We start from the raw sequence: 24,321 nt of genomic DNA, 5'->3' as shown, positions 1-24,321 counted from the left end.
CTCAGAGCACCCCATAGCACTTTATTCTCACAGCTCGCAGCCCACCCACACACATCCACAACCAGCCTTGGAGCAGGGAAGGAGAGTCGAAGGGATGTTTTTCCAAAAGTGGGAAAGCAATGAGGACAAAGCCAAACCCACAGTCCTGCCAGTCCCACAGCACCTTCCTCCCCCCTACCAGCTCTGCCCCTCGGGCTGTAGAGCCCTCTGTGGTGCTGGGCCCCTTCCTCAGGAGCCACGCTGCAGGAAGCACCTTCCCGTGCCAGTCCCATCCTTCTGGCAGGCCCAGACCAGCACTGGCCCCCCACAGGGCAGCAGTCCCAGCCACGGGCACCCCATTGTGGGGCCACAGCCCCCACAGGAGGACCACTGTGTTGAAGCAGCATCAGAGTCCCCCTCAGAGGATGTGGATGGCCTGCAGCATGTCTGCCAGCACGTACGAGCTGTCCCAGGGCCGCCCAGGCTGCCGTAGGGCCCCCTCCAGTGCCCGGGCACGTGCCCCCAGCTCTGTGGGGTCGCGTCGGCCCTCAGGGCTGGGCTGGCAGAACAGGATCTCATTGACCTCCCCTTCGATGCGGCGCATGTAGAGAAGAGGGAAGACGTCCCTGAGGATGGCCAGGACAGACTCCTTCAGCTGGGCATCGCGGCACACCAAGTTGAGCACGAAGACTCCTGCAGCAGGGCGAGAGGGAAGGGAATTGAACCAGCCCACATACACCACCCTGCTCCCTGCAGGAACACAGCTGGATCAGTGCCACCCTGGTGCAAATGTCTCCCTCATGGCAGCACGAGGAGTACCGGCACTTCCCTGGTGCCCCTGGCCCTGCTCCACATCCCTGCTGCTGCACAGGTTGTGGGAGGCCACAAGATCTGTTCTCAGGTATCTCCTACAACTTCTGCTTCCAGGAAACTCTGTTGGCCCCCCGGGATGTCTCAGCCTGCCTGACCCAGCAGCGTTGCAGGCCACCCACTCCATCCTGCTGTCACAATGACCACTGAAACACCCAGGAGAAGTGGATGCCATGCAGCAATCCTGGCTATGGCCACTATTCTCCAGGATGAGAAACACAGCCCCAACTCCACACAGAACTGGTCAGCCTGGCCATGGGGACATGGCTGGATCTCCCCTCCTACCTTCTGGCTTGAGGATGTTTCTAACTTTCTGCAGGAAGGGCTTTTCCACAAAGGCTGGGGGCGGGCAGCTCATCCCCACTGTGAGGTCTTTGCTGTCCACATCAAACATGACGGCATGGTACTGGGCTGATGCTGCAGGAGGAAGCACAGACAGCTGTTATCCTATGGGACAGAAGTGAGCCACACACGTGGTGGGAAGGCAACAAATGGGACGGTTAAGACATCCCTTCTGCCATGTTATGGGTGTCTTCTCTGCTGGGGTTTCTCTTTACAAGCCCTTGGTGCTGTGGGAGGCAACAAATCTAAAGTCCTCTACACAGGTTGGCAAGGACAGGCTGTGAGCTGCAGAGACCTGGTGAGGCTGGAGATTGTGACACATGGCAGGAGATAGGCAGGAAGAGGAATCAGGTGGTGACAACAGCCCAGGACTCTGCTCCCAGCGTGTCACCCACTGGGCTCAATGGGCCACCCGGGATGCTCTGTGAGATGGTACCTTCAGCTGCCAGGTTGGCTACGTAGTCCAGACCATCAGAGATGTGCACTTGCATCCGGTCACCCTGGGAGAAGTCGAACCAGTGAGTGGCCACTTCCAGCATGGAGGGGTCGATCTCCACCACGGCCACGTGGGCCTGAGAGAAGTAATCATGGACAAAGAGGGGCAGGCTGCCCCCGCCGAGCCCCACCACCAGCACTGCCAGCTCTCCTGCCAACCAAGAGTACCCAGTGAGCTACCAGGATGCCATAATCCCACTGCTTGTCCCACCCACCATCCCCAAACCACATTTGGAAGGGTGCACGGGGCACCTTGGCTGAAAGAGCCTTCCCCCAAGGGGCTGTGACATGGGGACACAAGTGCACCTGCCCCCAGCACAGCCTCCCACTGCCAGCCTCGTCACCTGGGAGGGCGTCGGGGCCCCCCAGCAGGCAGAGCCCCGCAACCATGGCCTTGTGGTGCTCACAGCACAGATAGCTCTTGTCGATGGCTCCAGGTGGCTCAGTGGGGCTGGGTTTCTTCTTGTCCTTCCTCCGCTTCTTCTGGCCTGAATGACACAAGACTTCAGCCGGTAAGGCAAGGTAGGAGATGGAGTTGCTTTCTGTGGACTAGTCACCCCCAGCCCTGTCCTGCCCATGGTGTAAAAACACTCCCAGAGCTGCTCTGGGACAAGACAGGCAGGTCCCAGCGGGACTTCTACCTTCCTCCTGTATTGCTCTCACTTTCTGTCACCCCAAAAAATCAACCCCTGCCTTTTCCCAGCTGCCCCACATACCTTGGAGAGGTGTGGGAGCCAGGAGCCGAGCCTCTGACTGCACCACGTTCCTGTTGCGGAGGAAGACAAGGCGGCGGAAGTAACAGCTGCCATCTCCCTTCACGTCCTCCACGACGTACTCCCCGCTCAGGGGGCTGGTGTCACAGTGCTGCACCGTCCGCACCCCAATGTCCCCTCCCACAGACAGGAAGGGCACCTGCAGGGAGGGCAGGGGCTGCTATGAAGGAGGAAAGGCTACAGGAACAGAGCGTGACATTCTCACTGTCCTGACTATGGCTACAGAGCCAGGACACAGCAGACACAACAAAGGAGCTGTGGGATGCCACAGGAGAGCTGGGGATCTGCACTAGCTTTACTCCCAATGCAGGGAATACAGGGAGCAAACACATCAAGATTTTTTGCAAGAGCTCAAGTGTGTAGAGTTGGAGCAGGAAGGAGACAGATGGAACAGAAGTTAAAGCAAGGATAAAGAAGGGGCTGGATACTCTCAAGGTTCCAGGATCTCTGCTTTTCTTGGGATGCTGGGTTTTGGAGGGCAAGGACTTCATACTGAATCCTGCCACACAAGCACCTCAAATCCTGCCTCCAAGCAAAGGCAGACAGCTGGAGGGAAAACTGAGAGAAGCTGCACCTGAGGCCCATCCCCTCCCCACCAGGGCATCCAGCTCACACCTTGCAGCTTGGTCTCCCTTGGAGAAGAGGGTTTCCCTGCTGGCAGAGAGCCAGCCTGGCCCCAGTTTTGGGAAGCCTGGCCAGGGTGCTGGGCAGTGGGGGCTCACCTGCTGCCGGGCAGGGAGGCCTGGCGGGGCCAGCTCCATCACCTTCCCCGACAGCTCCGCCTGGATGCCGGCCATGCCCTCGTAGTGCTGCTCCCTGTGCAGGGACACCGTGAGCAGGCGCCTGAAGCCCGCGCTGGCCGCCAGCTGCCTCCGCCCTTCCTCCGTCCCAAAGAGCCACTCGGTTTCTCTGCCCTGTGGGACTGCAGAAGGGGCTGCCATCAGCCTGGGCTGCTCCTGGCCCTCGAGTCTCCAAGGGAGGAGCCACAGGGAATGACGAGACATCTCAGGGATGTTTGACTAGAGCTGTGCACTGCAACCACCAAGAGAGCCAGGATCTCCCCTGTTTTGGGCAGGCTCATGCAGGAAGCTGGAAAAACCACATCTCATTAGAATGGGGTGTCCAAGAGGCTCCTGACTTGTCTCCAGCCCCTAAGCCCCAGCTTTGCAGGCATGCTGGGAGGGAACAGTGCTGCTGGCAGAGGCCGATACATTTCTGTGAGGTGCAAGCACAAACCCAAGTGCAGCCCAGCAGTCTGGCCCTGCAAGCCAGGACACCCACCCAGAGCAGCGATGCCTTTCCAGCTGCAATGTGCTAAGTTGGCTGTCACCAGCATCAAGGCAGGAATTGCCACCTTGGAGGTGGGGCAGGCAGCGTCCCTCTGCGGGGAGATGCAGCCAACAAGCTCTGGGCCAGATCTCTGTTTGCATCGCCAGGCAAACACATACCCCACCACAAAGCCAGGACTAAAACATCAACCAAACCCTGCACAGGTGGGTTATTTCCCTCTCCAGCCCCAAATACAACAGACCCTGAAGGGCTGGCTCTTTTGCAGCTCCTGGCCAGGGCACAACCTCACTGCAGCCCAGACAGGCTGTACTCACTGATGAAGATGGCAAAGTGATTGTCTCGGGAAGGTTTCACCAAGGGGCTGTCGACCACATGCAGCGTGTAGCGAGGCTTCCCGCTCTCTTTGTCACACAGATCCAAGGAAACCTGTTCCCTGCAGGGGGTTTTGCTTATCTGGCTGCAGAGCAGGGCATAATGCTGCCTGTCCTTCACTGCTGCCACCAGCTGCTCCACACTCTCCATCCGCATCGGCTTGTCCTGCTCCTCAGGACAGATCTCCAGGATCTGTGGTGCCGAGCCAGGGATCTTCCTGAACTTTGTCATGACATACACAAAGACCGGTAGGACAAACTGCTGCTTGTCCCCACTGCTGGCCACCTGATGGACACGCACGACCCAGCCTTCCTGGGAGAAGTATTCCACAGCTTTCTTCAGCACGTGGGCTTGAGCCAAGGAGACGCAGAGGTAGCGCCCTCCTACCTGCAGGACCCGGCTGATCTCAGCAAACATCTGGTCCACCTTGGCTATAGCAGCCTCCTCTTCATCAGTGAGGAGGGCATCCAGTGTGCCTTTGTCCAGGACCACTTGGAAATGGGCATCAGGGAAGTCCATCTGGAGCATGTCCATCAGCAGGTAGCTCATCTTTGGCCTTGTGCTCCCACTGCGCTCCTGCATCTGGCGGATCACGGCATCGCTGATGTCGATGTTGATGATGTCGTCGCACATTCCCACATCGTACATCTGCTCACTCAGCTCCGAGTTCCCACAGCCCACCACGAGGACCTGGGGAGTGGCACAAGAGCAGTGTGATGGTGAGAACACCCTGGAAACACCTCCCAAAGCATTTTATGAGTAAATACCAGACATGTCTAGGAGCCCTCTGTGAAAACTATACCCACAGGGCCTGCAAACCCAGTCTCTGGGGCCCAAGACAACATCTCCATAGAGGTAAGTCCCATGGACACAGAAGTGATGTATCTGCTGCATGTCTTTTGGGGATGAACTGGGTGTTTTAACCCCCAGAGGTCCCGAACTTGTAGGTCCCTCCTGTCCTCTTGCTATGGCACACTGCTATGACTCACATTGTGTCTGCACGGTGGCAGCTTATAGTGGGACACAGCAGCACAGAACTCACACACAGAATCACACTGAATCAATTTGGTTGGAAAAGATCTCTGAGATCATTGAGTCAAACTTATGACCAAACACCTTGTGAACCACACCATGGCACCAAGTGCCACATCCAGTCTTTCCTTAAACACTTCCAGGGACGGTGCCTCCACCACCTCTCCAGGCAGTCCATTCCAATGTCTAAGCACCCTTACCGTGAAAAAATTCTTTCTACTGTGCAACCTAAACTTCCCCTAACGCAGCTTAAGACTGTGTTCTCTCATCCTGCTGCTGGTCGCCTGGGAGATGAGGCCGACCCCCACCTGGCTACAACCTCCGTTCAGGTAGCTGTAGACAGCGATAAGGTCACCCGAGAGCTCGACGCGCAGGAGGAGCCCAGAGGCAACGCGTCCCAGGCACACAGCGCTAGCTACCAGCCGGGGCTCACCTTGTCGCGCGGTCGCACATACTTGTGCAGGACGGGGCAGAGCTCCGGGAAGGCCCCGTACCACTCGAAGGGGCGCTGCCCGCGCTGGCGGAAGAAGCGATCCCAGTAGCGGGCGGAGCCGAACTCGCCGGGGCTGCGGGGCAGCAGCTCCATGGCCGGCCGGGCCGGTCCCGCCCCACGTGTCCCCCGCGCTGACCGCTTCCGGCTGCGCGGCGCGCGCGGGGCGATGCACCCGCCTCCATTGGCTGCCGCTCCCCATTGGCTGTCTCTGCCCCGGCCGCTCCCCATTGGCTGTCTCTCCCCCGGCCGCTCCCCATTGGCTGTCTCTGCCCCGGCCGCTCTCCATTGGCTGTCTCTCCCCCGGCCGCTCCCCATTGGCCGGCGGCTCCGAGCGCCCCCGCTCGGTCGCGGTGCCCCGGAGCACCCGACACTCGGCTCTAGGACTTCTGGCAGGAAGGGCGGCAGGGACTGCCTGGGCCGGAGCCGCCCCTGAGGCACAAACGCGCAGCTTCAACAGCCCAGACCAGCTGGGCTCTGCGGCACTACCGAAGCAACAAAAAGAGCGGTGAACGAGGTAGCGGTGGGTTCAAAAGGAGCAGCTTTAATGGCATCCCGCAGCGGAGGGAAGCTCTGCCGGGGCTGCGTGTGACATGGACAATACCTGCGTTGGCAGGGGGGTTGGACTAGGTGATCTCCAGAGGTCCTTTCCAACCCCAGTAATTCGGTGGTTGTGTGAACAAGGCGTGCCCACAGCTCGGGCGCTAGCTGGGGCCGGGGTGGGGCTCTGTCGAGTCGCTCTGAAGAAAGAAGGTGGAGAGCTCGCTCAGCGCCCTGTACCGGTGTGAGATGGAGTTCTTCACTGCCTTAGGCAGTTCAGCGTAGCTGCAGGGGAGAGAAACCACAAGTCTCAGTAGCAGAGACACTACAGCACATCCCCCGAGCACCAAGAGCTCCGGCTCTGCCCTCCCTGCTTGGCTCACTGGGGCACCTGCAGTGACACAGTGGCACAGCTAACAGCCCCCATCCTAATCCAGGTGCTCCCTGTAACACACCTCATTCAGATCCAGGAGGATGTTTCTCCCTGATGCCCTTCCTCATAAGCAAGTTCCTCTTGACACCCTTGACCAAGGTTTGCCTTACATAAAGAGCTGTAGGTAAAATACCACTTACGTCTGGTTGTAGCCATCCGGCTGAAAGCAGGGATCCCAGCCAAAATCCCGAGGGCCTCTGGGCTCCACTATCAGCCCCTGCCATGAGAAAGCAAAAAAGACCCTTAAGCTGTGGTTTCACAGCACTTCCCTTGCACTCACATTTCAAGCATGGACTGAGGACACCGAGACATGCAGCCATAGCTCACACTGCAGCCACCACAGGCTCTGCATGGTGCTGTCCCCCTTCCCAGCTCCTCCCCAGGATGTGACCAAAATTAGCAGCTCCAAATTCACACTGCCCTATGTTGACAGTGCTTTGACCTCTCCAAATAACAGAGCTAACAACAGTACTTGAATACAGTCCTGTCAGAGGGAGATGGGGGCTGAAGAGACCGAGGTAACATGCAGAGTTCAGTAAGTACCACTGCGCAAAGGGCTGCACCCTCTGCACCCACCTCCCACCAGCTGCGCTCTTCCTAAGCCTGTTCCCAACACAGAGAAGCTCCAAGGGCATCCAGCGACCCAGAGGCCACCAAAATTGTCCTCAGCAGAGCTAGTGCTGCTATGAAATTCACATTGCAGCCCTCCTCCCTCAGCACGTTGCCTTCCCCAGGCACACACCACCTACATGGGTCTGGCCTTTGAAGAGCCTCACTGGCTCCTCCGGGTTCCCGCTACTGAAGGCGAAGGTGCAGAGTGCATAGGCAGACTTGTCTTCAAAGCCAGCCAGCAGCTTGTACAGGCCTGAGGGACACAGAAAGGATCCTGGAGTTATTGCTGCTCCCTGGGAATGCAACACACCCACCTCGGCACGGATGGATGGAGAGAGCACTCCACATTGCATTCCCAACCACCACAGGAGGTGACAAAGCTCAGGCACCAGGATGTTCTTGGCAGATTCCCTGCTGTGACTGAAGCCAGAGCCTCAGATCTCATCTCACAGCAGGAGCTGCAGAGCCCTGGGAGAGGAAACAACCGAGCATGTAGCACCAGGGAGGACTAAAGCCCAGAGTGATTAATGCTCATGTTAATGAGATCGGCACAGGATTTGCAGTCACACTCTGAACTGCGGGATCAAGGCAGTCACTGCACATCAGGGGAGGGGAGCATTAGTGGAGAGCGGCTAACACTGAAGCCATAGGGAACAGGAGGTCTTCCAGGTCCCACTGAGGACAAACAAGATGCTCCCATGAGCCCTGCCAGCAGCCTGTAGAGGCAGGAGCCTGGGAATCCAGGGATGAAGCTGCTGAGTAAAACAACATCCTGGGAAGGAGGGCACAGAACAGGCTCAAGGAACCTGTTGGTTCCCCCAGCACGGGCAGGGAGCCACTTCAGGGGCAAAGGAGTGCATTACACACAGAGCAGTAACACGAGGGCAGTACCTTCTGGCTTGAGTTTCTCCAGGAACCATTTTCTGAAAAGGAAGGAGAGAGGGAAGATTAATTTTTGCTATTATCTCTCAGAAATACAGGCATCTTTGAGACAATGTTGCCTATATTTTCATAGGTCTTTGAATCCCTCTTCAGTGTGTGGTCAGATGACCTTGTTCTGAACTATGTACAAGAAAGGACAGACTTAGTTAGCTCTTAAGCTGAAGGGGACACAGTGGGGTATTTAACTTACTGCAGTCCTGGGGCCCATATAAATAACACAGTTCTCACTCCTGAACACTGACTTGCCAAAATACATCTCTCAACACAAATTGTTCGCTTTTTACACTGAGTTGTGGTGCTGACTTGGTCACAGCCCCATGCCTGCCAGAGTTCAAGAACTGTTTGGACAACACTCTCAGGCACTCTCAGGACTCTTGGGGCTGTCCTGGGCAGGGCTAGGATTTGGACTTGATGATCCTTGTGGCTGCTTCCAGCTCAGGATATTCCATGATTCTATTCTGTAATATAAAGCTTTTATGTCTGCTTAGTGCAGCAGAGATAGTTTGGAAGAATTAATCACACTTGAAGTTAACTCCAGGAGCTGAGGCAATATTTTACTAGAGGAGTTCCACTGTAATGTAATAACTTAGTTATCTTCTGGATTAAAGATGTCCCCATGAGAACCTATGGGGCACTCATCCCAGAGTCCTGCTGAAAGCCTTTTATTACACAGAGCGTGCTGTGTGGACAGGTTCCCAAGCTGCCAGAACAGGCACCATAGATTGGGAGCCAGACCCAACAATCCAGGTCTGTCTCTTCTATCCTGCTCCGTGACTTACGTCAGGACTCAAGGAGTTCAGTCCAGCCGCTGGGGTGCAGGATGAAGATCAGGGCCACAGACCAGCAATCACCTCCCTGACCCTACTGCTCCTGGAGTGTGGTGCCCACCCTGCCTGCCTGTGCTCCTAACTCTGGCACACGAAAGGGGAAACAACTTCCCTCCTACTTACATGTAGGGTCCTGGCAGGCCCCCCAGGGCATTGAAGCACAAGCAGGTGTCCTCTACTATAACAGGTCCCTGAACCTACAGTGAAAGCCCAAAAGAAGGAAAACATTTGACCTAAAGGAAGGTACTGCCTCCAAACTCATCCCCTTGCTCTATCCTGTCCTCACATTTCCACTTGACCTCAAGTGCAATCTTCACCTCAAAGGCAACCCACACCAGACAGACACAATCAAACCCAAGCTCTCCCCAGGCAGGCCAGAGAGGCTGAACAACAGTAGGGAAGGTTTCATATGGAGGAAAACGAGCAGCGCTGAACACTCCCTGCCCTCCTGGAGGACAGGACCAGCAGGACAAGGAGAGGGAAAGCCTGTGTCCCAGAGGCACGCCTGCATTTTTCTCAAAAAAGAACTTGGTACTTTTAGGACACCCATCCCAGAGACAGCTCTGGAATGTTCAGTAGACAGAAAATTCTTTGTCCTGCAGCCACCGGGGCTGAACTGAAGGATCTTCCACGACTTCCTATTGCTCGAAGGACACAGCAGCAGGACTACCAAAGCTCGGTGTCATCAGCGAGAATTCACCATCATCCGGCATAAACCAGAACAGCCGGATGATGGAAATGCAGCGAGGCCAGGTCAGGATGGATGTGTCCCTGGCTTTCCTCGGGGTCGGTCTGGATGCCTCAGTCTCCCTGTCTGGGTCCCTCCACACCCATCCCGCTGGGAAAAGGGAGAGAGTGAATGACCTGCCGGGCGGCTTCACGGCACTTCTGCACGGAGATCTCATCTGGATCCCCCTGGTACTCGGGCACTGCGGACAGAAGGATCGGTGCTGAGCAGACGGGCCGGGACGGGAGGAGCCGCCGCATCCCCCCGGGCCCCGCCAATAACTTACGGTCAATTTTCTTCGCCACCAGCGTGTAGGGAGAGGAGTCCCCGAGGATCTGCGTGACCTGCGCAGGGAGAAGGGAGTGAAAAGTGAGGGAGAAGCAAGCAAGGGAGGGAGGGAGGGAGGCAAACGCGCTTGCCAGGTCCCGGTCCCGCCGCCCTCACCTCCTCCAGCTTCTTGGCGTTGCCTGTCACGAACACGACGGTCCGCCGCGCCGGCGCCGCCATGCTGTCCGCGCTCGCGGCGCCTGCCCGCCCAGTCGCCAATCAGGGCCCGCGGCGACACCGCGCCCCCCACCGCTCGATCAATGGGGAGCGCGCCCGCCCCGCAGCGTCCAGCCAATGGGGAGGGCGTCCGCCGGCGCCAGAGAGGCGGGAACTGCCAGCCCTCGCCGGACGGTCTCGCGAGAGGCGCGTGGGGGGCGCGGCGGGGCGGGGCGGGTCGCCTTGGTAACCGGCGCTCCTCATGGCCCTGGCCCTTGTTTACAGCCCCGGCCTTTGGGTCCCGCTCTGTTTTCCCTGAAGTAGAAGCAGACGTAGTTGCGGAATCGGGCAGGGGATTATGCTCCAAGCTCTACTGCTGTTCACCCCCCGACCTCTGGGGCATCTCTGTGCTGTCATCAGGTTTCCTGTGTCGGAGCGATCAAATTCCATCGTTGTTGGTTTGCTGCTCGTGCTGCCTCTCACAGCCAGAGCTGTCCCTTGGGAAGGTCTGCGCTCAGGATAACCGCAGCACTGAATGACTCAAGCCCCAAACTGATCAACACCTAATTCTAGCACCTCAGGGCACCGCACTGATGGCTGTAGTTGTGGCAGCTTTCCCTGCCCTGAATCTCGGGTAAATGCAGGACCAGCTGGCGGCTGTAGCAAAAACTCCAGACCTCGAGTCAAGAGTTCTGTCCGTGGGGCCGGTGTGGAGCCCTAGAGGAACAGGTCAGTGCAGTCCAGGGCTGGTGGGGAGCAGGGCCCTCTGAAGGAGCAGCAGCAGGGTCCCAGGAGCTCTCCCACCGTGGTACCTAGGCCCCTCCTTACTGCCAGACCCTGCCAAAGCTCCTGCTTTGCAAGGGGACTCCTCAGGAGGGACTTCTTTCCCTCTGGCCTGCCCAGCTGACGGAGCCAGGAGGCCTCTACCCACCTGTGCCGCATCTCTGCATCCCCCCTTCCCTCAGGCATGGGGACCCCGGGGTCACACCATGGGGTCACACCATGGGGTCACACCAGCAATCCCAGGAGGAGGAATGATCCACTATAGCCAGAAGATGCCATTCCATGTACAAAAGCAATCGTGTGGAAAACAGCAGCTGATGGTCTGTCCTCTGCACAATGCAGGAATGGGTAAAACAGACCCAAAGCTTGGGTGAAGGAGTTGTTTTTGTTGTAGAATCTCCTTCATAACATCTCCTAAGTGAAAACCAATCCCCAAGCATGCAGACACTGCTGGAAACAACACTCATTTCTGCTGACTGCAGTTCTCCCTGCCACCAGTCCAGGGTGGGACAGCACAGGCTGCAATATGAAACCACAGTATCAAAGGAATATATGGAGGAGTGCTCTCTACCATCCCAAGACCAGACACTCCTAATGGTCTTTCCAGCCTTGGGGGGAGGAAAAAAAAGTCTATAAAAGTTGCTTAGTAAATTCTTTTGCTGCAAAGTTTCTGACCAGGACTGTTGGTTTGCTGCTGGTGCTGCCTCTCACAGCCAGAGCAGTCCCTTGGGAAGTCTGTGCTCAGGACACTGAATGACTCGAACCTAAAACTGACAAACACCCAATTCTGGCAACTCAGTGCACTGATGGCTGTGGTTGTGGAAGCTTTCCTTGCCCTGCATCCTGGGTACAACCATTTCCACCCCAACCTCATGGGAATGCTGCAAAATCCCTCCATCAAAGTTGAGGAATTCCAGCTTTCCCAGGGTAAGAGCTTGCTGCCTATGCTCAGCTGCCTGGGGTGGGCTTGGCCCAGACTTCGTCCTGCCAGCACCCACTTGCCAAAGCCAGGCTTTGCCTCCAGCAAGCAACTTAAAAACTGCTTCTCTTGCTCAGACCTGGTGCTGGCAGGGATCTGAGGTCCTCACATACTCCTGTGGCACCAAGCTCCTGCTGTGGGTGGCAGCAGCAGCAGCGGCAAGACTGGGCTGGGAGAGAAAGGCAGAGGCACTGGCAGGGCTCTCCAGCACGAGGAGTGAATTAACTCACTTTCCAATTGGCAGGACACAATACCAAACAGCTCAGTGAGACCTGCAGTCCCCCTGAGACAGACACAGTCCCTCTTCATCCACCTTCTTGATCCCTTGCAGGTAGAGAGTAGCCAAAGGCACAGGCAGGATGACTTTTGTCCCTTCCACTGAGTGTATGATGTTAAAAACAGCCTATACTTGAAGAGGAAAGATCCAGCTTGGCTTTCTGATTCCCACCCGGAGAGATCAGGTCTCCAGAGGGGAAAAGCCCTATTTATATTCCAGCTGGGCAAGGGAGCTTGTAATCACATTCAGCCCTCCAGCCTGCTGTGCTCACTCCTAATCCCCTTCTCTGCATGGGGCAGCACTCAGGTGGAAACAAGGTCCTGGGGACAGGGTCAGAAGAGGAAGCTGGGACATGGCACTGGAAATTCTCTGGGGCACCATTTCCCCTCTCCAGTATTGTTTTGAACATGTGCTTAGCAGGATAACGCTTCTCTCATCAGAAAAGACCAAAAAGAGAACCAGAAGAGCTTGACTCAGCTAAAGCACCAGGCTCAGGGCTGGAAAGAAGAAGGGTCCCAAAAATAAAAGGCTGACAGAAATGCCACCAGCACTTGAGAGCAAGGCTGGAAACAGCCAAAACACCGCAGTCCCACTGATGGACAGAGGAGCTCAGTTCCCGTTCATCCCAGCACAGGGGTCCCTACAGTTCCCTGAGCACCCCAGCAACCGTGTCTGGGAATAATCCCCACCCCACTGCATCACAAGGTAGCAAAATTGGCTGGCATTCAGGACCACAATCACCACATCATGGTGAAGGGCTCTAAATATGAAGTGGGCTTGTTCACTGTGGACGGGTCTCAGGAGAATTGTTCTCCTGCCGTGTCTTTATATAATCATCCTACTTACTGGGTTTTATACACACTTCTTACTTTTGGTTAAGAAAACACAGAAACGGGGACTCCCAGCCTTGGAGAGCCCTGAATGTCCTGAAAACTTTATGAAGATGTGCAGAAACTCCACATGTACAGTCAAAAATAGGTTTACTGGAATGTCTTTAGTCACAGCTGTAAGCAGCAATACTGAAAACACTGAGCTTGTGCATTCCCATGGCAGGACCAGAAAGTCTTCTGGATTGTAAAAACCTAATTTAATTTTTCTCTTTTCTCTTTTTTTTTTTTGAAGAGAAAAACAACACCCTTGCAGTTGTCCTCAAAATAATCAGTTCCCTATAATATATTGGTATGTTTTCCTTCAGACATTTATCCCCTCCTTTTCTCTGATTCAAGGACAGAGTCCCCCCTGCCTTCCACAGCAGGCAGTAGAGAGCTGCTCAGACCATATTATTATTAATATTACAACTCAACCATATATACATATAGACTGTAGGGGCAAGTAGCCAGCTCCAAACCAGAGACCCAGAATTCCACAAAACAGGCAGTTTGGGATCTGAATCTTGTGTTATAAAAAAATATGTCTGACAGCAGGAACAGGTACTCAACTGGAAAAGGGCTGTTTGGTAGTTCTTAAAACGCTCTGTTAGAACTGGCTGCTTGCCACCACCTCCTGCTCCCAGGAGAAAAAACAACTTCAAAGCTATATACAGATATATCACTTAAATTACACAGCAGTTTGGTTATCCCAGAGGCAGCTCCACCGAAGCCTCCAGCTGCCCCATCAGGAATGGTACTTCAGGACTATGGGGACTGGAAAACACAAAGAAAGAAGCTCTCACCACACACCCATCCCTGCCAGGGAGTCCCCCCCATTTCTGTAGTGACAAACACCCTGCAGCTGCAAGCGTGTTCCCAGCCTCAAGCTAAAGCAATCTGCTGTCTGCACACGTGCTAGACAACATATCCTGCTACCTTAATCTCCTTCCAGCTCCCCAAAACTAAACCAGATGAGATTTTCCATCAATCTCTCTCTCTAAACTCTGCTGCCAGCTCTGCCTCTCCCACTGCAGGCTGTGTGGTAGAAGGACAACAGGCTACAAGGGCTTTGCTGAATGAACAAGAACAGTTACAGAACTGCCCCTGGACACTTCAGTGGGAGGAAAGCCCTCCAGACCCAGTGACACAGAAGAGCTGCCCTGCCATGCTGGGCTGCCTGGATCCCTGGAGCATGTCATTCTGCAGGCAGAGGGATCAACTATTTCTGCCTGGAAGAAACATGCTCTGGTCATTATGAGCTGTTTTGTAGGAAAAGCAGTGACATCTCTGCTCTGGGGAGCTCCAGGAAATGCAGAGGGCATGGGAAGGGACCAATTGCAAAGCCACAACAGCTACTTGATGGAAATGAAGCAGCCCATCAACTTTGGGGAAGAGTATTTGTAGACAGCAGGCTCATTGCAACGTGGCTGATACATGTAGAGATGCTTTTGGAAGACACTGCTCTAGCCTGAAACTTTTGCATTTACTCCCACCAGCCTTGGGATCAGTCAGTGCCAACCCTGGGTCAATACAGGGTTGGCAGGGCACTGCTGGCTTTCTTTGGTCACAGTCCACAGGACTTGGTTTGAGCCTGCTCCTGTGCGTGCACCTTTAAGCCTCGCAGAAAAGGAGCACAGAATGCTCTACAGGCACCCCTTATGATGACTTAAGGCAGAGTGGAGCCCATGGAGTGGCTCAGGTGCTCTCCCCCAGGGAGAACAGCACCACGGTGTCACTCACAGCATGGAGTGCCATAAATACGTCCATGCCAGACATGGCTGGGGTGATGTGGAGCTACTCACCGATGATCACGAGCAGGAGAATGACCACCACCATCGCTATGATCGCCTTCATCTGCAAGAGGAGCACACAGGCACGTTACACAGGCTGCCAGGAGTAATTGCTTTGACCTGAAAGGAGGCCTTTGCCTCCCAGCATCTTTTCAGCTAGGAAGCAGAGCTTCTCCATCTCCTCCCAGGGCAGGTGGGTAACCACCCTTCCACAAACGCAGCTCTGCCTGTTCCCCTTCTTGCTCACCTTACAGTCTCGCCACCACATCTGTCTTCGGAGATGCTTGGCTCTTTTGCTAAAAGCTGCTGCATTGTCTGATAAACTGTCTATTAATGGAAAGAAAAGAGTCAATTCAGTGGTGCACACACTGTCAGAGCACCCACTCACTTGTTCTAACTCCACTGAGTTTTATCCAGTGAAAGACCCAACCACAGCATGATTCATCAAAGCCACAGCAGGGTCAATGTGACACCTTTTACCAGAGCACACAGACAAGTCCCACTGTGGTCCCTTTGTACTGGCTGCCCTCTGAAGACAGGAACTTGCTCTGCAAGCCAGTGGACAGTGCCAGAAAACAGACCCATCTACCTTTGCTTGAAGAAACAACTAGATCCCAGAAAAGACACCTCCAAACTAATGCCTCTGCACAGAGCAGCAGGTAAAGGTGGAGAGAGAGTCAGTAGAAAGTCATATCTGCAGCCCAAGGCTGAGCAACACTACTCCCAGGAAGGACAGAAATGTAAGCCCTGTCTGTCATTAGGTGCCTTCTGAACTGAACCAGGTTAACCTGGCCCAGCAGCCAGGAAGAGCTGAGGGGACTGGGCCAGCAGAGCTGTGTTTCACATCACACCTGATTTATCCTGCAGATCATCCAGCCGCTCGCCTCTTTCGATCACCTTGGTGATGTTCTCCTGCATAACATCGATGACTTCATCCACCTGGTTCTGGACACTGGGGCAGAGCAAAGGCAGCATGAGAGGCAGAATTGAGCACCAGAGCTGCCCAGCCTGGTGGGATCTGAGAGCTCATCCACAAAAATGAAAGGGCACAACAGTGGAAAGAGGTTGATGGGGATGCAGAGAAAGCCGGAGGCATGGCATTGCATGGGTGGATCTCCAGCAATGCCAGCAAGAGCACGGGAACTCAAGGGGCTCAGAGAGAGCACTGGGAAGTCAGCAGAAGTGGGACACGCTCTCTAACACCTTTAACACACAAATGCAGTATGAAAAAGCACTAATTGCTGTTGGTGGGCACCTCTGCTACAGAAGAGCTCACAAAGGGGGAAAAAAGAACTATAAAACCCATACCTTATCTTTCTGCATTTCAGAGAATCCCACATCACACCTTTGCTCAGTAACTTGGGGTGAAATTAAATCAGTTCCCTCCTCCACGAACTGAGTTGCTAAATTAAACCCACTCTGCCAGGGGCATAAAGAGGATAGCAAAGAAAGGACTGAGTTGAACTAAAACAAGATACAATTCATCTTCTCGTAGGTTACGCAACTCTGTGGGTAGTCTTCAGTGAACAGTAGCCTAAATCACACCCGTAGGGTTATTAAAAATGCATTTATTCACTCCAGAAAAAAACCTACACTGGCAAGAGAGAAAAATTTTTCTGGTGGAAAAGTACTGCTCCATTCTGGTTTGTATTTTGGAGCTAATACATGTTTATTTTCCTGGAGATAGAAGTAAGAATTTTCTTGAGGCCCAGGGGATAGCAATACATTGTTTGAGACATACTGTTCCCAGAAAGTCAATGGCAACAGCAGGATCTTGGAGGCAACAAAACAGAAATAGCTCCAAAGAGAAACAGTGTATCCTCCCCCATGGCCCATGAAACTGGGGCCAAGGCAGACTCAAGGCCAGTCAATGGGGCACTGCAGAACCAGAAATAGGGCTCTGTCCCAACCACCATGCCTCTAATTAATTAATTAATTAGAGACATAGGTTCACACTGATCTATTTTTCCTGCCAGCTACATGCCTCTTACCCAGCAGAAACCTGTCCTGATGAGGAGCAGCTGCAACCAGCAATAGTGGTCACATCACTTGCTCACATTTACTTCCTGTTCCAAATACAGGTGAGAATAGTCATTAAAAAGGCATTTTGCTCCCCAGAAAGCTCTAGGAAGAGTTCCACATCTCTAAATATGAAGGGGTTTCTCACCTTAGCCTTTCAGGTCAAGTTCTGTAGCACCACGGCACTGTGTCTTCCAGAGCTGGAAGAGCCAGGCAACTCCTCTGAAACCAGCTTCTGAGTCAACAGCTGTGATCTGGCACATGCTGGACTCCAGCAGCACATGTAAAAATTTGCTTTATTTAGGACATCATAAGAAAGGAACCTGCCTTCTCTGCTGCATCGCAGAGTCTGTGGGAGCAGCATCTCTCTGAACCCACCTACACCATGTGGTGGCAGCTCCCGCCTTCCACGCTGATGGAAGCCATCTGCCAGGATGAATGTGGAGGGGAAGGGCACAGACAATCCCCAAAGACCTCTCAGAAGGAACCTGTCCCATGCCCAGGAGCTGTTCTGATCCACTGTTTGTTTTACAAAGTATGAGGCGAGTGGCAGAGCTGCTGCTGTTGGGAAAGCTCAGAAGGTGGCACTGAGGATGCAGACAGATGCTGCCCAGGAAAGTGTCCACCCCACGCAGGACACACAGCCCCATGGCCCATCCCTGGGGCAGTGGGTGAGAAGCAGGCATGTTCTGCAAGGGGGTTTCCTTACATCGGCACAGCAAGTCCCAGCTTGGAGATGCCAGCAGTGCAGCTACAGCTTGGGGCAAGAGGAAAAGCACAAACATCTGCTACCCCAGATGAGCCAAGCTGGCCAAACCTCTGAGCCCATAAACATCAGCTTCACACGCAGAAGTCTACATTTGCAGTATGTAAATGTTTCTAAAATAATTTTCTGTGTTGAAAATAGAGAGATTTCCTCCCACAACAGATTTGTAACCAAATTATCCTGGTACAACTAACAAGTGGGAGCGTGCAAGGTTACAGTGCATCTAGGAACTTGCAGAGCAATGCAACACTACCTGTATCCCTGCCAGTGCAGGTCAGAGCCTTGAGGGGTGCTGCTCCAGTCCTGGGACACCCGAAGTGTTGGAGGCAAAATGGGCTGGTAACTCCAAGCTGCTGTGGTGGATAACAGCATTTGGGGGAGACCTATGGAGCACAGACCCTTACTGCCCAAGCTGCTTCTCAGCATCCTGTCTCTTCTCACTTGAGCTGCTGACAAAATGCTGAGGGCCCTTGCTACCTGCCCAAACCCTGGGCAAGCTGTCAGCTGTCCCCAAGAGAACAAAACATTTCACAGATGGAGAACGGAGGCACAAAGAAACCAAGGCTTATAAACTCCCACAGATGTTGAGGTGTTGACTCCCATGGAACACAGATGCATTTGGGTAACACAATCGGTACCATTTGGCATCTGATGTAAAAGAGAACCCTGGGAAAAAAACCCAACAAAACAACAAAGCAAAAAACAGGAAGGAAGAGGCCAAGCCAGGGAAATTCAGACCTCCACAGAGCGTCTTAACCAGACCTTAAGCCAGCCCTTGCTTTCTGCTCTCTCCCACTCTTCATTGCTGCACTGGTGCCTCTCCAGGAGGGGGCTGAAAAATGCCCAGCCTATGTATTAGCCCACCAGCTTCAGAACAAATTCAAAAATTGCCATTAGTTTGGCATGCTTGAAGTAGGAAACTCAAGTCACATCAAGAAGAAAATATTTTCTTGTTTTATTTGGCAAGAGGGAATGAGTCCTCTAATATGAAGTGTATTTCCTGTTGTGGAGCTACGGGCTTTTGACAAATACACTTCATGAGCTTTACTCCTGCCAGATTTCCAAGAGAAATAAAGCGGAATAAATACCTGCCAGGAAAGGGAGCAAGACAAAAGCATGAAATATGTCTCCTATGACCTTCTTTCTTCCTAATTACTGCAAGTCTGATGCTTTTAACAAGAACAGCAAGTGTACACCATCAAAGCAATGAGATCCAATGGCACTCAGCTTGCTTTAGACTTCTCTTTTCTTGTGCTTTGCTGTTCCAGAGTGGGAGGAATAAGCCTTTCCATTTTGGCCACACTGGGTTAGGTACTGAAAACCTGCTTGGGCTGGTCAGGGTGCTACATTCTCCAGACACTGTAAACAGGCATGCACACACCATGGGATGTGCTGCCCAAGGCTACTGCTTGTCTCCAAAGCCAGGTGTTTATAGCCAGCATGACACACTCCAGTTTTCCACCCCAGTGATGTGAATAGTGTGTATTATGGTGCAAATTACACCCAAACACCCCTCGTTGTGGCAGTCACCCAGGGAAGAGGGAACAGGAAGGAGAGCCAAGGCAGATGGAGGGTACAGAGGCAGGAGGCCAGCGCTGCACAGCTCTCCCCAAGGCACAGCTCTCTGCAGAGAGCCCTGCTGTTCTCAACAACAGGGTAACAGCGCTGAACTATGCCGCAAATCCCTGGATTTAAGTTGCTGCTTAGTCACAGCTGTGAGGAAAACAGCAGTCTATGCCTCCCTGAAGCCTTTCAGTCATTGAAAGGATTATATCCAACAATCATGCCTGTCAACATGGTCTTGGTATCACCCTCATATGGAAGCCTGGACTCTGGTTGGGGTTCACTGCACAACCAGCCACCTGCAATGAGCCCTGGGAAGCTGCAGTCAGCTCTTGCCTCAAGCGTTCAAACCATTCCCCAGACCTTCCCCCTGCTCAGGGCCTGCAGCCAGAGCCACCAGGGCCAAGTCCCAGGGGCTGGGAATGCTGACCACCCTAAGCAGCACAATGGGGGATTCACAGCGACCAAGAGGCTCCCAGGGAACCCCAGTACTGTGCTGAGCCTCAGCAGCAACATGAACATGAAGCCAATGGCACAGTTCCCTGAAAGCACGAACATCAGCACTAAAGTGAGTCAAGCAGCACAGAAAAGGGGCTGATTTTAGCAGAATTTTTGAAAAGATGGTCTGTGATGAGCAGCTCTTTTTCCAAATAAAAGAAATCCAGGTGGAAGGTGAACATCCCACCTTCCCTTGAAAAGGCTCTCGTGCACACATTCAGCACTTCTTCCAAAGCCTCGAAGCAAAGGCAGAGAAAGGAGATCTCTTACCTGTTCTTTGTACCTTTGGGGAAAAGGATAAAAGCCCTTTAAGAGCTGCCTTTCAGCTCCAGCCCACCCTGGGAATGGGAGGTCTCAAAGGGAGCCAAAGGGACCCCATGTAGCCTCTCAACTACCAGAGGAGAGTCTACCCCAACCAAGCAGCTTCCAGACACATCAGGACAAAGCACAGCTTGAAGGGGACTGACACTTCCTCCTGTCACTGTTGCTGACTGTAACTCACCTCTTTCCCCAGCAAGGTTTGCAGTGTTCCCCACGGCTAAGCTGGCCTTGAGGGTCTCTGCTGCCAAACTCCACCCTGACCCAATCCATCCCCCTTTCCTGCCAAAGACAACTAGGAAAACTTTCCAATCTTGCCCCTCACGTTTAACATGTTCCACAGCCTTGCTCCCATAATCCCATCATTTTTTCCTCTACCCAATCCTCCAGCCAGTTTCCTTTTACACCTGTCTTCACACCTCGTTCCTCCAGCCCCTACTGCCATGGCCTCTCTAGCTTTGCCCAGCTATGCCTTGGCTCTCCAAATGCTCAAATTCCGCCTTAAAATGTCTTTTTCTTACAGTTTTTCAGCAGCAACCCAACCCTTTCTTTGTTGATACAGAGAAAACTGACTCACTGTGAGAGCAGGCATTGATCCCTCCAGCACAAGGGCTGAACTGATCAGAAACTTCCTAATGATCTCCATGACAAGGAGTGATGACTGCATGGTGTAAGTGCTTATTAAACAAAACAATCAACACTGATGAGAGCAGAAAATAAATTCTGTTTTGTAATAGATGCTCTAGATACTACATAGATGTAGCCACTTGGTACCCTAAGGGACATATTCCATGCCACATCTACTATACCCAGGCAATCTCTGGCAATGGGCAAGCCTCATGTGTGTGGGGCATTAGTCACATCACACCTATGGACCCACCAGCTCCTGGCTAAATGCTTGTTTCACTTTTCTTCCTTTTCAAAGATGCAGTGTCATCCTCTACCTAAGCCACTGGTACCTTCTGCCAGGCCAAGACAGAGGGAAGAGAAGAGCTCCTGTTTTCTCCCACCAACAGGGAACACAGAAGACACTGTAGATGCTGTCCAGCAGAGGAAGATGAAGGGACAGACACTACCCTGTCTCCACCTTTTCATGTAGGTGAGACCCCACTCATAAACCCAATTCTCAGCTTTCTCATTCACTCCAGATCAGCCTGGCCATGCCCTAGAAGGAAGGCTCTATCCACACTGGCTTACTCCAAGGAGCAGTTCATCTCTACCAACAGCATCCTCACACTCTGGAGGGAACAGAGATGCCCTGAAAACTCAGGGTGAAATCACCTGCCCTCTGCCTCTTGTGCAACTCAAGTGCCCTTCACTCCTCGAGATAATGTGGCAAGCACAGCCTAATGCTGATGGTGGCAATGAGTCATCCCAGACCTGTGCTGGCTTCTTCCTGGCATGGAAAAAAATCCCTAACCAAGAGCCACACTCAGGCTGCAAACAAGACCCAGTCTGGATAATGCCCAGGCATCAGTCCTCACACAGATCTCTGTCCTGGCTCCACAGAGATCAGGAAAGGAAACCAGGCAACACAGACCAGGGGTCTGTGAGTATCCCCACACTTTTGATTAAGTACCACCACCACATCCCTCACAGGAAAGGACAGGCAAAACTGGAGCCCTGAACAAGCATCATCCAGGAAATGACTCGATGGGAGAAGGATCCAGGGTGTTCACTCCTTCCTTCTTGCGCTACTCCTCCTCCAGCTGTAATGGTTTCCTGTTTTCCAGCTGCTTTGACCCCACTGAGTCACTACTCATCTTCAGGTCACCTATATCAAGTTTTTATCTGGAGGAAGCCAGAGGACCAGCTGCTGCCCAAAATCCATGGTCCTGGTGTGTTCCTGACAACTTACTTTCTTGAAACTTTAAGGAGCATGTTACAGGATGAGGTTAAAAAGCCTCAAAACAATAAAAAATGGTGCTAGGAAAGGTTAAAATCCAGGGTTAATGCTCTAGAGGAAGAGCCTCACAAAAGCACGGAATAGGTCACCACCAGAACACAGCAAGGGCTTCAGAAACTCCAGTAAGCTATGGTGATGTAATCCTATCCCTTTGCCTCTGTCACGACACAATTTCTTGATAGGCTGCATTAAAGCTGAGATTTCCTTTAGCTGGGGACACGTGGGGTAGGACATGTCAGTCAGAAGAACACAGGCACAAGGAATGTTCATATGATGAGCTACACAGAAATACTCTGATAAGACAGCAGCAGGAGCTCACAGTGCCAGAATAAATTATTATCTCTGTGAGACTAACAAACAACAACTTACTGCCTGATCTTGTCATTCCTGGGTCCAAATCTGGGTCCAGAAGGCCCCCTCCTGCAGGCAGAAAAGAACAATCAGGACAGAAGGTACAATGAAATCATGTTTTTAAACCAGACCCAAGAGATACACAGGAGAGAACCAACGCCTTGTGCATGGAGGATTGTTTTCATACCTCCCATCAGTCCCTCCCATGTCTTAGGATATGTGGGACATCTCACTCTTACAAAAGGTCACACCTGTTAATTCACACTCAAGGCCAAGGCTCTGGAAAATCATCCCAAAGGGAATCAAAGGTTTTCATTCTCAAGTCCCCGGTCTCAGAGCTGCAGGCGGGTATGACACTACATTCCAACTCACAAGAAAAAGTCTTCCTCTTCATCCGAGTCTTCCTCCAACAGGTTCCTCTGCAAACACAGAAAAACCATCACATCAATAAGCAACCACCATTTCACGCACACATTGCCAGCTCTTAGGATGCAGTCAGCATCCTCTGACTGCAGGAAGGCCCTCTCTGCTCAAGGGACAATCCCAGCCCTGCACCCAAAACCATCAGCATCACCCACAGCCACCTTGGGCTGTCCCATCCACCCTGGAAATCAGATCCACTCTGGATTTGGAGGACGTGGTTTCTCCACCATGTGATAGCAGCAGGTGTAAGAGGGATGACCGCCTGGGCAGGAGGGCAGAGTGGTCTCGCAGCTCCTCTGCTTCATCCCAAAGGGCTCCCTGGGGCTCCCCTTTGCTGATCCACTACACTCCATGAGATGATCCAAAAACTGATTTTTAAAAGCAACCCCACTGAAGCCTGAATGTTTCGGATGAAAACATTTCTGCTTAGGGTCAGAAACAATCAAGAGGGGGGCGTGGCACACTAAAGGTTTGGGACTCAGCACATGGTCCTTGGGGTACCAACAGTTGCTGCTTTCCTGTGTGTAGATCTGGGCTCCCACCTGCAAGCCTGATGCTCTGATGTTGAAGCTCACCTACATTTCCATCCTGTCACATTTGCTCAATCAACTCAAGCAAACCTGCCAGATCATGCAATAGTTCCAGCCACTGCTTCCCTCAAAAGAGGAGCAAACTGCCTTGGCAGTACGGGCTCCTCATCTCGCTGACAGCTGTCGTGAGCTGCAGCAGCATTTCTGACCACAGCCTAAACTGAGTTTTAGCACACCCTGACCCCAGCAGGTTAAATCCACTTTGTCCAAATCAGGCAACTGCTGTGACCTGTATTCAAAACCTAAAGTGTGGGGGGACCGTGGTGACAGGAGAAAAAATCAGCTGTAAAGCACAGGGTGACTTCATTCAAGTCCTTCAGCCAACGTGGGCAGGAGAGCCAGGACGTGTCCCTGCCAGGCTCTGCGGGAGTGCAGGAGACTGAGGCACACCGGGATCTCATGGCCACGGATGCAGACTAAGGGAGCCGCAACAGGTTCCCAAAACAGCCGTAACGAGGCTGGTTTGACACACACGGGTCAGGGCTGGCGCTCGGACAGCCCCTCACTGACTGAATGTCGCTGTCACAGCGCTCCGGGCTCCTGGGCCCCGTGGCTGAAGGCTGCGGCAGCACAAGGAGACCCGGCCAAGGGACCCCTACGGTGGGCATCGACCCGGCCACCCTACGGTCTGCCCGCTGCGCCCCGGAGGAGAGGCACTCACCCGCTCGCTCTTCACCGAGCCCGTCACCTCGTCGTCGTTCAGGTGCCGCTTGAATTTGGGAGGCATGGCCGGTCCGTGCCGCGGGGCTCCGTGCCCGGGGGGAGAAGCCTAGAGGGGAGAGCAGGAAGCGTCCGGCAGGCCCAGGACAGGACCCCGCAGCCCCCGCGCTCACCGGGCAGGGCCGGGCCGGCGGGAAATGGCCGGTACCGCGGAGAGTCCGCCGTCACAGCGACCGCTCGGCGCTCCGCCCGCCGCACCGAGCGCCGAGCTACCGATGGTGGGGCAGGCAGAGGGCGGAGACACGAACGGGGCGGGGCCGGC

General features: G+C 53.6%; 3 protein-coding genes and 1 long non-coding RNA gene across 6 annotated transcripts; 1 reads left to right on the top strand and 3 right to left on the bottom strand.

Annotated features, from left to right (window-relative positions):
- Positions 1 to 6,328, bottom strand: EEF1AKNMT (eEF1A lysine and N-terminal methyltransferase). Of its 3 annotated transcripts, none has more exons than XM_032117572.1 (8): positions 5,587 to 5,790; positions 4,064 to 4,811; positions 3,182 to 3,381; positions 2,403 to 2,598; positions 2,031 to 2,174; positions 1,628 to 1,837; positions 1,135 to 1,266; positions 1 to 672 (listed from the first exon to the last, which is right to left on the bottom strand). In XM_032117572.1, the coding sequence occupies exons 1-8, from the start codon at positions 5,737 to 5,739 to the stop codon at positions 398 to 400; spliced, it is 2,058 nt and encodes a 685-aa protein (XP_031973463.1). In that variant the 5' UTR covers positions 5,740 to 5,790; the 3' UTR covers positions 1 to 397. The 3 variants fall into 3 exon arrangements, with proteins under 3 accessions (XP_031973463.1, XP_031973465.1, XP_031973464.1); XM_032117574.1 differs by lacking the exon at positions 5,587 to 5,790 and adding an exon at positions 6,248 to 6,328 and having other exon boundaries at positions 2 to 672; XM_032117573.1 differs by lacking the exons at positions 1 to 672; positions 1,135 to 1,266 and adding an exon at positions 1,362 to 1,495 and having other exon boundaries at positions 5,587 to 5,792.
- Positions 6,167 to 10,381, bottom strand: ITPA (inosine triphosphatase). The gene is made up of 8 exons (XM_032117576.1): positions 10,169 to 10,381; positions 10,011 to 10,068; positions 9,862 to 9,926; positions 9,121 to 9,194; positions 8,120 to 8,151; positions 7,366 to 7,481; positions 6,757 to 6,833; positions 6,167 to 6,468 (listed from the first exon to the last, which is right to left on the bottom strand). Exons 1-8 carry the CDS (start codon positions 10,229 to 10,231, stop codon positions 6,348 to 6,350), a joined length of 606 nt encoding a protein of 201 aa, XP_031973467.1. The 5' UTR covers positions 10,232 to 10,381; the 3' UTR covers positions 6,167 to 6,347.
- A 2,777-nt stretch (positions 10,382 to 13,158) lies between these two features.
- On the bottom strand, positions 13,159 to 24,270 carry VAMP4 (vesicle associated membrane protein 4). Its single transcript, XM_032117577.1, has 7 exons — positions 24,001 to 24,270; positions 22,699 to 22,745; positions 22,345 to 22,395; positions 15,757 to 15,857; positions 15,153 to 15,232; positions 14,918 to 14,969; positions 13,159 to 13,889 (listed from the first exon to the last, which is right to left on the bottom strand). The coding sequence occupies exons 1-7, from the start codon at positions 24,064 to 24,066 to the stop codon at positions 13,861 to 13,863; spliced, it is 426 nt and encodes a 141-aa protein (XP_031973468.1). The 5' UTR covers positions 24,067 to 24,270; the 3' UTR covers positions 13,159 to 13,860.
- Positions 19,884 to 22,395, top strand: LOC116447874. The gene is made up of 2 exons (XR_004241719.1): positions 19,884 to 20,739; positions 20,995 to 22,395. It is a non-coding gene; the product is annotated as an uncharacterized LOC116447874 (long non-coding RNA).
- Positions 24,271 to 24,321: the final 51 nt, after the last annotated feature.

Source organism: Corvus moneduloides, chromosome 9 (genome assembly GCF_009650955.1).
Source record: "Corvus moneduloides isolate bCorMon1 chromosome 9, bCorMon1.pri, whole genome shotgun sequence".
In the NCBI taxonomy this organism is placed as follows: domain Eukaryota; kingdom Metazoa; phylum Chordata; class Aves; order Passeriformes; family Corvidae; genus Corvus; species Corvus moneduloides.
This window is presented reverse-complemented; position numbering and strand designations above follow the sequence as displayed.

Coding starts and splice junctions, on each gene's coding strand:
- ITPA (XM_032117576.1), bottom strand. CDS start 10,231: ATGGCGGCGCCGGCGCGGCGGACCGTCGTGTTCGTGACAGGCAACGCC. Junction 10,069..10,168: donor ACGCCAAGAAGCTGGAGGAG/GTGAGGGCGGCG, acceptor CTCCCTGCGCAG/GTCACGCAGATCCTCGGGGA. Junction 6,834..7,365: donor TCTTCAAAGGCCAGACCCAT/GTAGGTGGTGTG, acceptor TTCTCATGGCAG/GGGCTGATAGTGGAGCCCAG.
- VAMP4 (XM_032117577.1), bottom strand. CDS start 24,066: ATGCCTCCCAAATTCAAGCGGCACCTGAACGACGACGAGGTGACGGGC. Junction 22,746..24,000: donor GCTCGGTGAAGAGCGAGCGG/GTGAGTGCCTCT, acceptor CTGTGTTTGCAG/AGGAACCTGTTGGAGGAAGA. Junction 15,858..22,344: donor AGGAATGACAAGATCAGGCA/GTAAGTTGTTGT, acceptor GCTCTGCCCCAG/TGTCCAGAACCAGGTGGATG.
- EEF1AKNMT (XM_032117572.1), bottom strand. CDS start 5,739: ATGGAGCTGCTGCCCCGCAGCCCCGGCGAGTTCGGCTCCGCCCGCTAC. Junction 1,838..2,030: donor GGGCCCCGACGCCCTCCCAG/GTGACGAGGCTG, acceptor CTTGGTTGGCAG/GAGAGCTGGCAGTGCTGGTG. Junction 673..1,134: donor AAACATCCTCAAGCCAGAAG/GTAGGAGGGGAG, acceptor GCCCTGCTGCAG/GAGTCTTCGTGCTCAACTTG.